This window comes from Macrosteles quadrilineatus, unplaced genomic scaffold (assembly GCF_028750875.1).
Source record: "Macrosteles quadrilineatus isolate MER2022 unplaced genomic scaffold, UCM_ALF_1.0 Scaffold_2__2_contigs__length_208266976, whole genome shotgun sequence".
NCBI classification, from domain to species: domain Eukaryota; kingdom Metazoa; phylum Arthropoda; class Insecta; order Hemiptera; family Cicadellidae; genus Macrosteles; species Macrosteles quadrilineatus.
Window position 1 is genome coordinate 119,566,861 of NW_026542595.1, and position 15,515 is coordinate 119,582,375.

General features: G+C 35.6%; 1 protein-coding gene across 1 annotated transcript in view; it reads left to right on the plus strand.

Annotated features, from left to right (window-relative positions):
- The window catches only part of LOC128986866 (myotubularin-related protein 13), a 117,812-nt gene that overhangs the window by 48,617 nt on the left and 53,680 nt on the right, over nt 1–15,515 (plus strand). Inside the window, exons 13-16 of the mRNA XM_054407440.1 lie at nt 7,296–7,409; nt 8,337–8,462; nt 9,214–9,322; nt 14,400–14,568. Coding sequence (XP_054263415.1) covers nt 7,296–7,409; nt 8,337–8,462; nt 9,214–9,322; nt 14,400–14,568 — 518 coding nt within the window. The remainder of the gene's footprint in view (nt 1–7,295; nt 7,410–8,336; nt 8,463–9,213; nt 9,323–14,399; nt 14,569–15,515) is intronic.

A 15,515-nucleotide genomic window follows, 5' to 3' on the forward strand; every position in this document is an offset into this window, starting at 1 on the left:
TTCCGAAGTGTCTTTATGCACCATTCCGAGGTTGTTATCTTTGTTGGAATAACTTCAACCCATTTAGAAAATTAATCAACAATAATGAAAAAGTATTGATTTCCAGCATATGGTCCAGCAAAATCTATGTGAATTCTCTGCCATGGCTGTTCAGCACTTTCCCAAGGGTGTAGAGTCACTAAGCTTGGTCGATTCTGTTTTTGACAACACTCTTTGCATGTTTTTGCCAAATTCTCTATGTCGTTATCTATGCCCTTCCAGTAACAATAACTTCTAGCTAACCCCTTCATCTTTACAATGCCTAAATGTCCAATGTGAAGTTCCTGTAGGACTTTACTCTGCAAACTAGTTGGAATAACTATTCTGTTTCCTTTAAACAAGCAATCATTCTGTAGAGTAAATTCATGATCATGTAAACCAATTCTTTTGATACTCTTTCCTTCTTTAAGTAATTTAATAATTTCTTTTGTAGTGCTGTCATTGTAAGATTCTCTTGCAATCTCTTCTTTAGTGACTGGCATTGTTTCCAACTGACTTAATTGAAACACGGCATTATCATCCATGAAATCATCAGGTGTGTTCTCAACTGGAAATCGGGAAAGAAAATCAGCATTCGAATGGTCTTGTGTTCTGCGAAATTCAACAGTGTAGTTAAACCCTGAAAGGAAGTGTGCATAGTTAAAGATCCTTGTAGCTGTCATTGTCGGTAAAGTTCTATGTGGATCGAAAATAGATACTAAAGGCTTGTGATCTGTAATCAGTAGAAACTTACGACCATAACAGTAAGAGAAGAATCTTTTCAATCCCCAGTATATTGCAGTTGCTTCCTTATCTATTTGGCTGTATTTTTGTTCACTCCTTGTCAATGTTCGGGAGGCAAAAGCTATTGGTCTTTCACTGCCATCTTTCATTCTATGTGATAGGACAGCCCCTAGTCCTACTGGAGAAGCATCTGTAGCAAGAACCAACGGTAGCGAAGGATCAAAATGAGCTAATGTCCGTTCATTTGCAATTTCTTCTTTCACTTTCTTGAAGCTTTGTTCACAAGCTGATGTCCACTTAAATGGTTTGTTCTTCTTTAGCAAATTGTTCAAAGGATAAACTATATCAGAGAAGCATGAAATAAACTTACTGTAGTAAGTCACCAAACCCAGGAATGATCGTAGTTCATTGATGTTCGAAGGTCGTTTTGCATTAGTTATTGCTTCAACTTTTTCAGTACTCTTGTGTAAACCATTGTTATCAATCACGTGTCCCAAATATTTTATGCTCTTCTGGAAGAATTTGCATTTCTCTCTGTTCAATCGTAGATTCTTGCTACGTAACACATTCAGTACTTGTTTTAATCTTTGTAAAGTTTCATCAAACGTAGATCCTTGTACGAGTATGTCGTCAAAGAAACACTGTACTCCATCCAGACCTTGTAATGTTGAGTCCATGAATCTTTGCCAGAGAGATGGAGCAACCTTCACTCCAAACATAAGGCGATTTACCTTAAAAAGTCCTTTGTGTGTGCTTAAGGTTTGCATTTTAGCACTTTCATCGTCCATTACCATATGTAAGTACGCATTACTTATGTCAAGTGTACAAAAGTACTTCCCTCCACTCATGTTTGAGAAAATGTCTTCTATTCTTGGTATGGGATAGTTAACCTCTTCAATTACTTTATTGAGTGTAACCTTGTAGTCGGCACATAATCTCACATTGCCATTTGGTTTTATTACTGGAACCACAGGGGTTCCCCAAGCAGAGTTTTCTACCTTAGTAATGATGTGTTCACGTTCCAATCGTTCAATCTCCCTCTCGACCTTACCTTTTATTGCGTACGGTACTTGTCTAGGCTTTATGTAAATAGGTGTAGTGTTTTCCATCACCTGAAATTTAGCTTTGAAGTCAGGAATCTCTCCAATCTCTGCCTTGAAAATATCTTCATATTCTTCAAGTAAGGATGTCAGCTGAGATCCATTTGTTTCTTCAACTGCCCTCATGTCTGCCCAATCAAGTTTCACCTCTCTCATCCACTCACGTCCAAATATAGCATCAACTTGCCATTCTGTTGTTCTCTAAGTACAAATTTGTGTTGTAACGCTAGTGTACTTGCTTGAGGATCTAAGTACTGTTGTAATAAATGTACTAGTTCTTCGTATGTTTTGTTACTTGGATCATCTGGTGAGCAAATGTCGTATAGCTTTTGATGAATTAATGGTGTGAGAGCATGTAAGAATGTCAATGTTTTCTGATTTTGGTCCTTTATACATTTTAGTTCCATAAAAGTATCCAAACGTTTTGTAAAATTTCGGAAACTTTCCCTTTCATCGTATGGCACAAAGTTTAGATTTGAGGTTGTCACATTTGTTGTAGCAGCATGCTGAATCTGATCATTTGAACAATCGACACCTGATGTATCAATTAGGTTTTGTAACATTACCTTGGTATCAATTGTGGTATTTTCAAATTCTTGTCTGTAAGCGAGTTCATCTTCAATATCATCTTCATTAATCATTAATTCAATGTGGTCCTGTATTATACCAAATTTCGTGTGCAATTCATTTAAATGATGTAGTCTAACTGAAGCATCTGTAGACACTTTGTGCTCTTTCAAAAGTTTTGTGATATTTGTAAGCTGAGCTTTCAAGGATCTTCTGAGGTTTTTGTACTTGATTATCCTCTCATTCTTCTCTTTTATTTGTTCAATTGTTTCTATTATCCTCGTCGCCATTGTTAAATATGTAAGAAATTAGTAAATTCAGAATAAAGCAGAATCATAAAGTCTATTTTAATACAAAACCTAAACAAAACAATCCATTGTAAATAAAGTGTTTTTAACATGTGATTTCATACATTAAGCAATATTAATTATAATCATATGATGTTGGACAGTAATATCCATCAGAAAGTAAGGCTGTTTTTCATTATTTACGGCCATGTTTGGAAAACCAACAGAACCCGAAGTTGAACTGAAGTCGTTGATTTCTTCGTAAACGTTCTCAACCTCGTTCTCGTACTTGTCCTTGCTCTGGTTTTCGTAAACAACTTCCCTATTTTAATTTTAATTTGAAAGCTGTTCTTGAATAAAACTAACTCTCCTATTCCACTTACTTATATCCTCATAAAATGATACCTACACCTTCTTGCTTATGCTTATCATCTAATTTCATTAACCTTAGACTAGATCGTAAACACTCTAAGTCAGCTCCCTTAGGTATAGGTAATTCTAATTTATGAAACAATTCTTTCGCTTGCTCCTTGTTTAAATTTTTTATGTCAGTTAAACTTAGACCCACATCCATTCTCTTCGTAAAATAAACAATTCATTTTCTATTGTAACTGTAACTCTAAACTTCTAAACTAGGTTAAGAGAATGCTTTGATCGAATATATTGCCTCACTGTATACCTTACTAGACACAATTAGACTGGATTGCTTAATCCCTACTGAACAAAGTACAACAGAATCTATGTAGCAATACTGCTAACTATGCCGAGCTAGCACAAACCTAGCATGTCCTAACAGCAACCCAACTCGCTTTGTATCACAAACAAAAATTGATTTACAAACAAAATATTTGAGAGCCAATTTAAATGAGGTACCAGAATCGAAAATTTTGTAAAAGTTTACTAAATTCCGGCGCCTACACCACTTGTGATATGCAGAAAACCTCCTCACTCTTCATAGGTTATCCTGCATACGCACATGGGAGCGTAGCTTTATAGCAACCCCGAATCTTTAAACTTATTCTACTTTATGCTATGAGCTGGGTAGCTGTTCAATAAGAGTTAAAAAAAAATCAGGAAAAAATCGGGGTTGTACAGTGATACAGACAGATTTGTGTTGGTAAAAAATCGGGGTTGTAGAGTGATACATACAGCTTTTTGTGTTAGTAAAAAATCGGTGTTGTAGAGTGATACAGACAGCTTTGTGCTAGTAAACAAATCGGGGTTGTACAGTGATACAGACAGCTTTGTGTTAGTAAACAAATCGGGGTTGTACAGTGATACAGACAGCTTTGTGCTAGTAAAATCATTCGGGGTTGTACAGTGATACAGGCAGCTTTGTGTTGGTAAAAACTCGGGGTTGCACAGTGATACAGACAGCTTTTTTGCCTTAGTAAAAAATCGGTGTTGTACAGTGATACAGACAGCTTTTTGTGATAGTAAAAAATCGGGGTTGTACAGTGATACAGACAGCTTTGTGTTAGTAAAAAAATCGGTGTTGTACAGTGATACAGACAGCTTTGTGTTAGTAAAAAAATCGGTGTTGTACAGTGATACAGACAGCTTTGTGTTGGTAAAAACTCGGGGTTGCATAGTGATACAGACAGCTTTTTTGCCTTAGTAAAAAATCGGTGTTGTACAGTGATACAGACAGCTTTTTGTGATAGTAAAAAATCGGGGTTGTACAGTGATACAGACAGCTTTGTGTTAGTAAAAAAATCGGTGTTGTACAGTGATACAGACAGCTTTGTGTTAGTAAAAAAATCGGTGTTGTACAGTGATACAGACAGCTTTGTGTTGGTAAAAAATCGGGGTTGTACAGTGATACAGACAGCTTTTTGTGTTAGTAAAAAATCGGGGTTGTACAGTGATACAGACAGCTTTGTGTTAGTAAAAAAATCGGTGTTGTACAGTGATACAGACAGCTTTGTGTTTAGTAAACAAATCGGCGTTGTACAGTGATACAGACAGCTTTGTGCTAGTAAAAACATTCGGGGTTGTAGAGTGATACAGACAGCTTTGTGTTAGTAAAAAAATCGGTGTTGTACAGTGATACAGACAGCTTTGTGTTGGTAAAGAAATCGGGGTTGTAGAGTGAGACAAACAGCTTTTTGTGTTAGTAAAAAATCGGGGTTGTACAGTGATACAGACAGCTTTGTGTTAGTAAAAAAATCGGTGTTGTACAGTCATACAGACCGCTTTTTGTCTTAGTAAAAAATCGGGGTTGTACAGGGATACAGACAGCTTTGTGTTGGTAAAAAATTGGGGTTGTACAGTGATACAGACAGCTTTTTGTGTTAGTAAAAAATCGGTGTTGTACAGTGATACGGACAGCTTTGTGTTAGTAAAAAAATTGGTGTTGTACAGTGATACAGACAGCTTTGTGTTGGTTTAAAAATTGGGGTTGTACAGTGATACAGACAGCTTTGTGTTAGGAAAAAATCGGGGAAAAATCTGAAAAAATCGGATCCATCAAAACCGGATCCAGCCCAAGATCCGGAATTTTTTAGATCCGATCGGGTGCTGGTTGTAGCTCGGATCCGGCGGATCCGGTAGTCTGATATCCGGATCCGACCATCACTAAAATATATGCATAAACAAGCAAACTACAACAGTTTACTTATTCTCCATAAGAATAACATGGGAATTTTTAATTTATAATTTTCTCCGTAACCAATAACCATACAAAAACACTTCAATATACTGAATTATTGGTTTTCTTTAGCTCTTCAAAATGGTCTAGAAGAAATTTGGGACATTTTATGTCTTGAGGGTCAAAAATTAGAAAAACCTATTTTTACCCCATAAATCCCCCCATAAAACCCCGTTCCCATGGTCCGATCATGCTGGTTCGCGAACTCGTTCAAATAAACGTAGGTTTACACAATTGTACCAAATTTCATCAAAATCGGAACATTTTTGCTCGAGTTATCGTGCTAACGGACACATATATATATATATATATGAATTTAAACGGATGGTGTTTTTGGCTTCTAGAGACATCAAAATGAAAAAGTAAATCGGTCCCGGGACTAAGTCTTACCATGAGACCTACGGTAATAGCTTATTCCCTATAGGGAAATTCGCTAAAAGAAGTTAAAAAACTTTCTTTTGGAGAAGGCCTTCTCATTGGAGGAATCTCCGGATTGAGGAAGCTGTGTAGATGTTAAGGCTCAGCATATGAAATTTATTTTAGTAATAGTTTTAGTATAGAGACTATAAATTATTGTAACAATGACGAATCACCTGTCTGAATATGATGTTAAGAATATGTAGGCTATGTCAGAATGTGTAGGCTAAGAATATGTTAGTAACTTTCAAAGATGTTATGTGCAATAAAGAATTGTCATTTATGTGATTATTGGAAAATAAATAAATAAAAAATAAATATATATATATGAATTTGAACGGATGGTGTTTTTGGCTTCTAGGGACATCAAAATGAAAAAGTAAATCGGTCCCTGGACTAAGTCTTACCATGAAACCTACGGTAATAGCTTATTACCTATAGGGAAATTCGCAAAAAACATATCTATAAATAAAGGGAGTTACTATATGTTTTAATTTATAATAATAATTATAATATTTGAAACTATTAAAATGCTGTGTAATGTATACTTCTCAATGAGTAAGGACACCACACCTGCACTACAGAAAACCTAATATAATAACTGGAATGCCAACAATGTCAGGCCCAATATATAGGCATGACTAAAAACACCCTCAGAAAAGAATGAATGGCCAACGCCAAGATGTAAAAACGGGTAAAGAAAAACCTGTGGCCATCCATGCCAACAATCACAACATGGACTTTGATAGTTGCTTCACAACTAAAGTAATAAAATCACTTCCAAATGATGAATGCAACCCTTCCATGTTAAGAAGGTGGGAACTGGCATTCCAGTATATAACCAACTCCAGAACTCCCCCCAACCTTAACCTAAGATAAACTTGTCCCAGCAGCTAGCTAAATACATAATAGGCCTATTTTGTATATAAAATATTATATGTGTGTGTGTATATAAAGTTGTGTACATAGTTGTAAATAGACTAATGAGATGTGGCAACTCTGCATAGTTGACAACAGCCATGACAGCAGCCATTTTGTAATTTATAAACTCTTTCTCTACACTTGACAAAGTCCATTAGGGGACGAAATATTGTGTGCACAGTGTTTTTCTACTAGTTCTATGGCCTACCCACACTTTCAAGGTAAGCTAGCTGCTATCCTCCTTTTTCTACAATTTAAAATCCTGGCCTAGAGCCTTTCCTTAAACAAAACTTCTCAATGAGTAAGTTAATTGAAATTGTAAAAAACAAATGGGCCTATGTGCATTTAAAAACCACAAAATTTAACTATACTGGACAATAAAGGAATACATTACAGCGATAAAATCTGTTCTGCATTAGACGAACAAGATGTTCTGACTTGCTGTTTTACCTCGCTGAAAGACAAAGTATTGCATATGTGTAAATACTTGTCATAATTTGGTAACTGTCCGAACCAAACTGATTTTCTAATGAGGGAATTTTTGTGATTGTTTCTTTTAAACATTTTCATAAAAACATTATGTGTTCACAGGATGGGTCGTCCATGGATGAGTTTGGGGTCGCAGCCGCTCTGCTGCCCTTAGCCAATGCCTTCTGTCGTAAACTCTGCACGGGAGTTATCCAGTTTGCTTACACCTGCATACAGGTCTTGTTATATTTAAGGGTTTTTCATTTTTATCTCTTTACATTTATTTACGTTTGTTTTAAGGGAATGGTCTTGATACCATCTGAAGTCTACGTTTTGTGAGAACCGTGTCGTATTGTTTGGTTATGTTGAGAGGAGAGTAGCTAAAGTCATTGTGTGGATTGTGTTAGATTGCGCTCTTTGCAATCAGTTGAATTGCATTTCAATCATGGTATGGCTAGTGGTGATTTGTCTCGGATTGAACATACTACTCATATAAACTTCTAAAACAAGAATACATGTCCAGAAAAAAATCTGTATATCCCCATACAAACTGTGTTTTACTGTCGAATTAGAGTCAACAGTTCCAGCAGCCATAGCCTTCAGGAATGGTAGGCTGACAAACTGTTTATTCAAACAAAATGTTTCTTTGGGGTTCACACATGTTTCTAGACTCTATACTGATAAATTGCAAAAAAAATTTTAAATGCCTACAAATCCCGAAACTGTTTGGGCAGTTTTAGTAAAAGGTTCCTCTACTTCATTTAGGGAAGGCTCTAATACTTCAGGTTGAATTTGGACTCTGTTTATTCATTAGGTACATTATACGTTAGTTAAAAATTGTTAGAAAGCTGTATTCTTGTTTTGAGATTACGGTTTGCGATATAACAAACCCTCAACATTTTCTTACCAATATTGACCGATGCTCTTATGTGAACCTTGACTTAGCGAAATTCCTGCAAACCTAACCTTAGTTTAACAAACCTCGTTTTAACAAATTCCTCGATAAAACAAATATTCAGTTCGGCCACATGAGATTCATGATTTTTTATTTCGAGGTTAAATTAGAATAACCGGTGTGTAAACACTCTGTAAAGTAATTTACTAACTTATTTATTCATGTACAAAGAATTCATTCAAGACAAAATATTCATTTATTTGTTATAGGAACACGCTGTATGGAGGAACCAACAGTTCTGGGAGGCATCTTTCTACCAGGACGTTCAGAGAGATATCAAGGCTTTGTATCTGAACAGCAATGAGAGTTCTCATCTTTCCGTTAGCCCTAGAGAGGTAAAACTTACAAAATAATCATTATGGAATATTGCAGCCCTTTGAATAAAGCGGCACTTCCATTGATATAAGCCTTCCACTGAGGTTGCTGGTATTCAGATAAAGTCAAGATACCCTATAATTGATATTATAAACCATTAAACCAGTAAAGAACACTTGAAAATTGTGTTGCCTAATGTTTCTATGTCCATCTTATGATGCTACGCTTTTGCCTGGAACCGTTTTAGACTTTGCCTTTAGGGTTGTGGCATCATCTCATAGCTAAAAACCATTGATGGTTGGTGTGATTTGAACCTGGGACTTGAGGGACAGAAGCCTTGCACTCTACCAATAGACCAGCTCACTCCCTGGCCTGACATCTAGTTATAGGTCTTTTACCTCTGCTCTATTGGCAATCCTATTATTTAAGCAACAACAGCTATTTTTTGGCTGGGCTCAGTAAACCTGCATTTTAGAAGTCTCAATGGTATAGAATTATCCATAGTCAACATGTTACAAAAATAATTAAAGTTCATTAAAAATACAACCAGTCATTGGGTACTCAATAATAATTGATTTTTAGACTTAAACAACCAAATCAAATAACTTACGATAACAATTGTTTACACTGTAAATCAAGATCCCCGCTCTTTAAAAATCAACTAATCAATAAATGGTTACACCATCCTTTGCGAACTTCTTTTAGTTTTGCACTCCAGTATTTTAGTCTGAAGTTAAGTCACTCTTTGAACCTCCAATGTTTCTGTTAAAGATCAAAGAGTTTAACTGGAAAGACAGGAAGACATTAGGACGAGCTCAAGAACCCTCTGCACTGGAAATAGCCGCTGAGCAGATGAGGACATGGAACTCTATGGATCCAGGTAAAACATTTGATCAACTCATTTAGATGTATCCAAATGGATTAGTACAGGGAAATTCAACGTTCATTATAGAATATTCAACAGCTGGATCAAGAAAGGAGTCAGGTAGCTTTTTGATGGTTCAAAACTGGACAAAGATCTTGATCTTGAGGTTTTCAATAAATGCTCCTGGCTAACGAAACAGCTGGTATTTGTCAGTAACTTACAAAAAGTAAAAGTGTTATAATTAGTGATGACTGAATTGGCCGATGCCGATACTGATTCCAATTCTACAACTTTGGTTTTGATTCTCGATTCCGCACTCTATACCGATACCTGTTAAAAATTCATTTAATAACACATACAGTTGAACCTCTATAAGACGAATTTCAAGGGGTACGGGAAAAATTCGTACTATAGAGGTATTCTTAATAAAGAGGGTCGTTTTATCGAGGTTTAATGCTGCTGTTATTTTTCTTATAGAGGTTTCTCCTCGCTCCAAGGTTTCTCCAAACAATGACTGAGGAAGGAGGAGGGATGAGTGGGGGTTTCATGTTGAGACAAGCTTCTGTTTGTTTTGAAAACTACATACTATGGAGGTTAAGATTATGATAAATTTGTCTTATAGAGGTCACGTTCGTCTTGTAGAGGTTTTGTGCTAAGAATATTCGTTGTATAGAGGTTAATCAGTCCTAGCCCATGTCACAAACAAATTCGTCTTATGGAGGTTTTTAACTTAATTACTACGTTGTATAGAGGTGTTTTTAGCATTGACCTATATGAAAGTGTCAAGGGGATTTAAAAAAATTCGTCTTATCGAGGAATTTGTTTTATCGAGGTTCGTACAAACGAGGTTCAACTGTATAACTTATGAACTTATGATATAAATTTATTTAATCTTTATTCAGTAAGATATCTGCATTGTATTGATTAAGGTACATGGATTAGGTTAGCCAATAAGGAAGATAAGATAGGCTATTTCAAGAAGACATGAATTTTAACATATTTTATTAAATTAAATTGAGACAACAATCACCGGTTTAGATAGGCCTAAAATGTTCACAGAGTTTTTTGTTTGCATAAGAATTCATACATCTAGGCCTACAATGAATGTTCCATATTGCTTGAGTTATAAACTCAAAGTCAATATCAAATTCTTCTTTAATATTGTCATCATCAATATCACTTAAATTACTTAAAGAATCACATAAAAGTCATGGAGTTCATCACTAGATCGGAGTCGGAGATCATTATCCATTTTGAACTCACTATGCACGCACATCAAACAAACAACATAAAAACCAAAACATAGGTTAAACAATTAATTTGCCATTTTTGCAAACTCACGACAGCTGTTTCAGTTCAGTCAGAGAGAAACAACATAAAATAACGTTAAAAATACATCGCTAAATGGCTTTCTACAATAGTCATTATAAAGCCCTGAATTAGCTGAACAGTTTGTGGAGTCTCATATCTTATAATGTCATAGCTTATAATCGTAAATTTTTTCCATAGCTTATAATACGGTACGGTACAAGCTTAATTACCGTTATCGGTTCGGTACAGCATTTTACACGGTACAAATTCGGTTCGGTACAGCCTATTATAATAATAAATTACTTTCAGTTTACTATCGTAGTCGGCAGTTGGTTCCGAGCACATAAAAGTCATATCAGATGTTTGTTTACGATCTTCATAATTTATTACTAGGTTGATGATGCAATAAAAAACCCATTAGCAGTCCCAAATCCCATTTTATCATGACAATAATTGTTGTATTCAAGTACTTCCAAGAACTATTGAGTGTTATCACTTTTATTTCTTTACGACTTTCCCCAATTCTGTTTTATCATAAAAATAATAGTTTTATGATGACTGTTAAATGTTATCTCTAACTCAGTCAGTGGCCATTGCCTACTGCCATAAAACTGTTTATCGCTACATATTAAATTTGTAACTACTCTACAATCTTATTTTATATTATAAGTTAAAATATTTGTCATATATATTTTATCTTTCTATTGACAAAACCACAAGCATAGTTGTTGTTGTTTGCAATTTGTTTTTTCGTTATGCAAGCCTACTCAGTCTCAAAATATGTCATTGCATGTTCTGTATCTTGTCTTATATTGTTAGATGTGGCTGTTTAAGGCTTAAATGTTTTTTAGTTTCCTGTATCTTTTATTGTGTTGAAGGTACTTTATGCAATCTAAATCTTATGAACTAGATAGTGATTTTGCTACCCTCATTATAACCTAATCAATTTATATATAGGCCCTCCTAAATAATTAGGTCTAGGCCTGGGTCTTTTGATTCTTTGGAAGAACTTAAACCTCCAGTTTTTCATTGTAGTCTGTTGTGAACAGCTGGCAAAACTACACTGTCTTCTTACTGAATGCTATTATATGTTTTTAAAAATTAAAAAACAACTAGACATTGTGTAGGTTGGAAATAATTTACCAGTTTTGTGAAATTATCTTGTCAATAAATGTTTCAAACAGGTTTGTTCATAAAAACTCTTATCCTATTTTTAAACCACTTTATCATGGCTATTCAAAGTATCTCAGAGTAAAATAGGTAAAGCCTTTAACTGTGATTTTTCTTGACACAATCCTTGTAGTAGTAAAAGGTTTTGTTTTAATAATGTGTGGTACAGTAATTGTTTGAAAACCATGAATGTAGGATACTCTCCATTTTCTTAGTAATGTCAATGTATTAAAGTTAAAAAATAATGGTTTAAATACAGTTCTGAGAAGAAAACCGCAAAAATACGGGTAGCCGCGTACTGTACCGATTTTGTACCGAGAACCAAGGTACAAAATATTGTACCGTACCGAACCGTACCGACCTTAAATTTTCTGCACCGCAGACCCCTAGTTATAAGCTATGCCACACTTTAACAAAAAATTATAAGCTATGCCACAATTTTGAGTTAGAAAACGCGAGTTAAACTAGTACCATTGACTATAAAAATATACACCTTATGTTTATTATACGTATATATATAATGCTTGTACCATCCGGCAACATTGCCTTTGATCTGACAACATGGCGGCAACTAGAGTTTGATTGTTCGTTCTGTTAGTTGTCACTAATGTCGTGTTGTCAATTGAACAAAAGTTGTCATTCCGTCATTGCTACTCGTTGTGAAATGCAAAGGCAAGCTATTTTGGATTATAAAACTATTACGAATGTGGGATAATGAACTTGGAATTATTTATATTAGCTGACTTCAGAGTATTCCAAATAAACTATGATGTGCCACTCTTTACAACCTTCAATGTCAGTTGAGTTTATCATCATAATTAACCTCACTTTTCAGAATCGGTATAGAGTACAATGAAGCGAAGTATCTAGTATCGGCGATTCTTCGATACCACTGATATCACCCCCTGGTAACATGTTAAAGATGTTCCCAGTTTTTGAATAAAAATAGTACGACATAGTAGAATTGTGACATCGACAAAGTGTGCTTATAAAAATTACCAATATATGTCAAAGACGCTCATTTTTATCCAAGTCAAACTGCTTTAAGTCCTTGTTCTTCAAGTTTTTCCAGTAACTCCTTGTAAGCTGAGCTTTGGCATTTCTGTTGATGTAGTCTGCAGTCGAAGGGTTCCACAGGCAAGGATAATTTCGAAATATATCTAGGAATGTAATTATGTCTTTACCTGTCCACTTGTTGCTGTCAACTATATTCACTGTTAATCACAAAAATAAATAGAAAATACATTAAACGAAACCAACACTGCACTGCAAAACAAACTATACACGTGTTAATTAACCAGCCGCTTGTTAGCTACTAGGGGTTCACATTGGCTGGCTGGTGCCAGCAAGGAGATCACGTGACTGCCAGCGGAGGGTAGGCAGCGCTCATAAGTTAAACATGTTCAACTTCTGATTGTGGCTAGTAAACACTAGCGCGCTGGCATTCACCGGCCGCTGGTTCTGGGTCAGACTAGGCTGCTTGCTGGCAATATTCAGCAATATTACCAGCGGCTGGTTAGAAGCGGCTACTAAACAGCCTAGTGTGACCGCGGCTTTAGCCACTTCTTCAACTCCTGGTGTAGCTTGTTGCCAGTCAGGTCTCTCAGGTAGTCAGGTAGATGGTTCCTCAGCTTGCAGCCGGTGTAGGAAGGTTTTTTCTCCCAAAGAGTTGTTCGGTGAACTGGTAGTAGTGGTAGTGCAAATTTGGAGCCATGACTGGTGTTGTAGTGGTGCAGGTCTCGGTTTCTTGGGGGGTTTATTTCATTCACATACTTTATAGATTCAAGTATGTAGAGAGACACCACTGTGAGGATTCCTAGGTTTGCGAATGCTAGTCTGCAAGTCTGTGGTGGGACAAGGTTCGCAAGGGCTCTTATGGCTTTCTTTTGAAGGACAAGAATTCGATTCATATTTTTTGTTGAAGTTCCTCCCCACACTGTCAAGCCATATCTAAGATGCGACTCTACCAGTGCGAAGTAAGCTGTTTTGGCCACGGAGAGTCCGCCTATGTAGTTTATTCTTCTGATGACATATATTCCAGTACTGATTTTTTTGCTTAAGTGGTTAATATGCTCTTTCCATGTTAGTTTGTTATCAAGGATACCACTGGTATCGAAGGTATCGAGGTATCAAGAATCGGAATTGTCCCATCCCTAGTTAGTTATAATCATTTTATTTGAATTTGGATTAAAATACACCTATTGACGTACCCATCTTAAATGGTGGTAAGGTAGCAGAGTCATAAGTGTAGCTTTGTTAATTGTGTTATTTGTGTGGTAAAAATAACTCAGGTAAAATCATTAGTAATACGTAAGTAGTAACTCTTAGGTGTAGTTTGTAAGTAAAAAACATGAACTGGACAATACAAAAAAATCTAGATAAATACTAGTTTTAAAACTAATCCGCTCCCAGTCTGTAGGAATTAATAATGAACAAATGTAAACCCTTTGAGCAAATGATTCAATTTGTGAAAAATCTAATGGTAAAGACGGCATAACTGAATTAAACACCTTTTTTAATCTCTTGTAAGATCTCACTACGGTGTTTATATGATCAATTCAAATCCAAATTTTGTATTTTAATATAAATTAAAGATCTTTTTGCATTTCAGAAAAACAAGCCCAACTAGTGAACAGTGAGGAGTCTACGTTGTACAGCCAGGCTATCCACTACGCCAACAGGATGGTGTCGTTGTTGGTACCCCTGGATATAGCCAGCAAGAGTCACAAGGTGGATAGCAACCACCTGGACGCAGAGAGGGTTAGCAACATCACCAACAGGTAAGCCTAAGTAAATTTAGAAAACAGAAAAAAACAAATAATGATAACTAACAAAAAGTAGAAAAAGACTAAAAAACACAGTTAAAAAACAAAAACAAAAACATTAAAATACATAAAACCAGTATCCTATCTGACTCTTCAAAAAGGCTAAACAAACAAATTGTGTAATTATTAACAAAATGCTGTGTAACCTTTTAGTCAAAGTAATCCTGGAGTCATTTCACTTTGATTACTTGACTTTGAAAATGAATACATTGACATCGACTTAACCAATGTGTGCGATGCATCAAAAATTAATTGAAATCCCGATTTGATTTGATGCATCGAATCACGATTAGAATTAGAACAAGATTCTATGGTAATCAAAATGATGATTCGATTCATTGGGGAAGTGTATCTACACCGAGAGATTGCTTATTGAGGATAAGGCATACACTGAGACATTGCTTAGCCATTTAAGTTATTTACATCAAAGTGCATTAAATAGTTTGATTCTTAGTCAATTACGGTACAAGGTACAAATTCGGTTCACAGCCTATTATAATAATAAATTACTTTCAGTTTACTATTGTAGTCAACGGCAGTTTGTTCCAAGCACATAAAAGTCTTATCAGATGTTTGTTTACGATCTTCATAATTTATTACTAGGGTGATGATGCAATAAAAAACCCATTAGCAGTCTTAAATCCATTAATATTTTATCATGACAATAATTGTTGTATTCAAGTACTTCCAAGAACTGTTGAGGTTTATCACTTTTATTTCTTTTACGGCTTTCCCCAATTCTGTTTACAGGGTGTCTACCTGTCACGGATGTCCCCGAAGTCCCCGAAAAGTCACCGATGTCCCCTATTGTCATGGAATTTGCTTAAATTGTCACCTAAATTTTTGTAGACCTACAGATTTTTATTTATTTTTGGGACAACACTAAATCACTGAGACAAAAC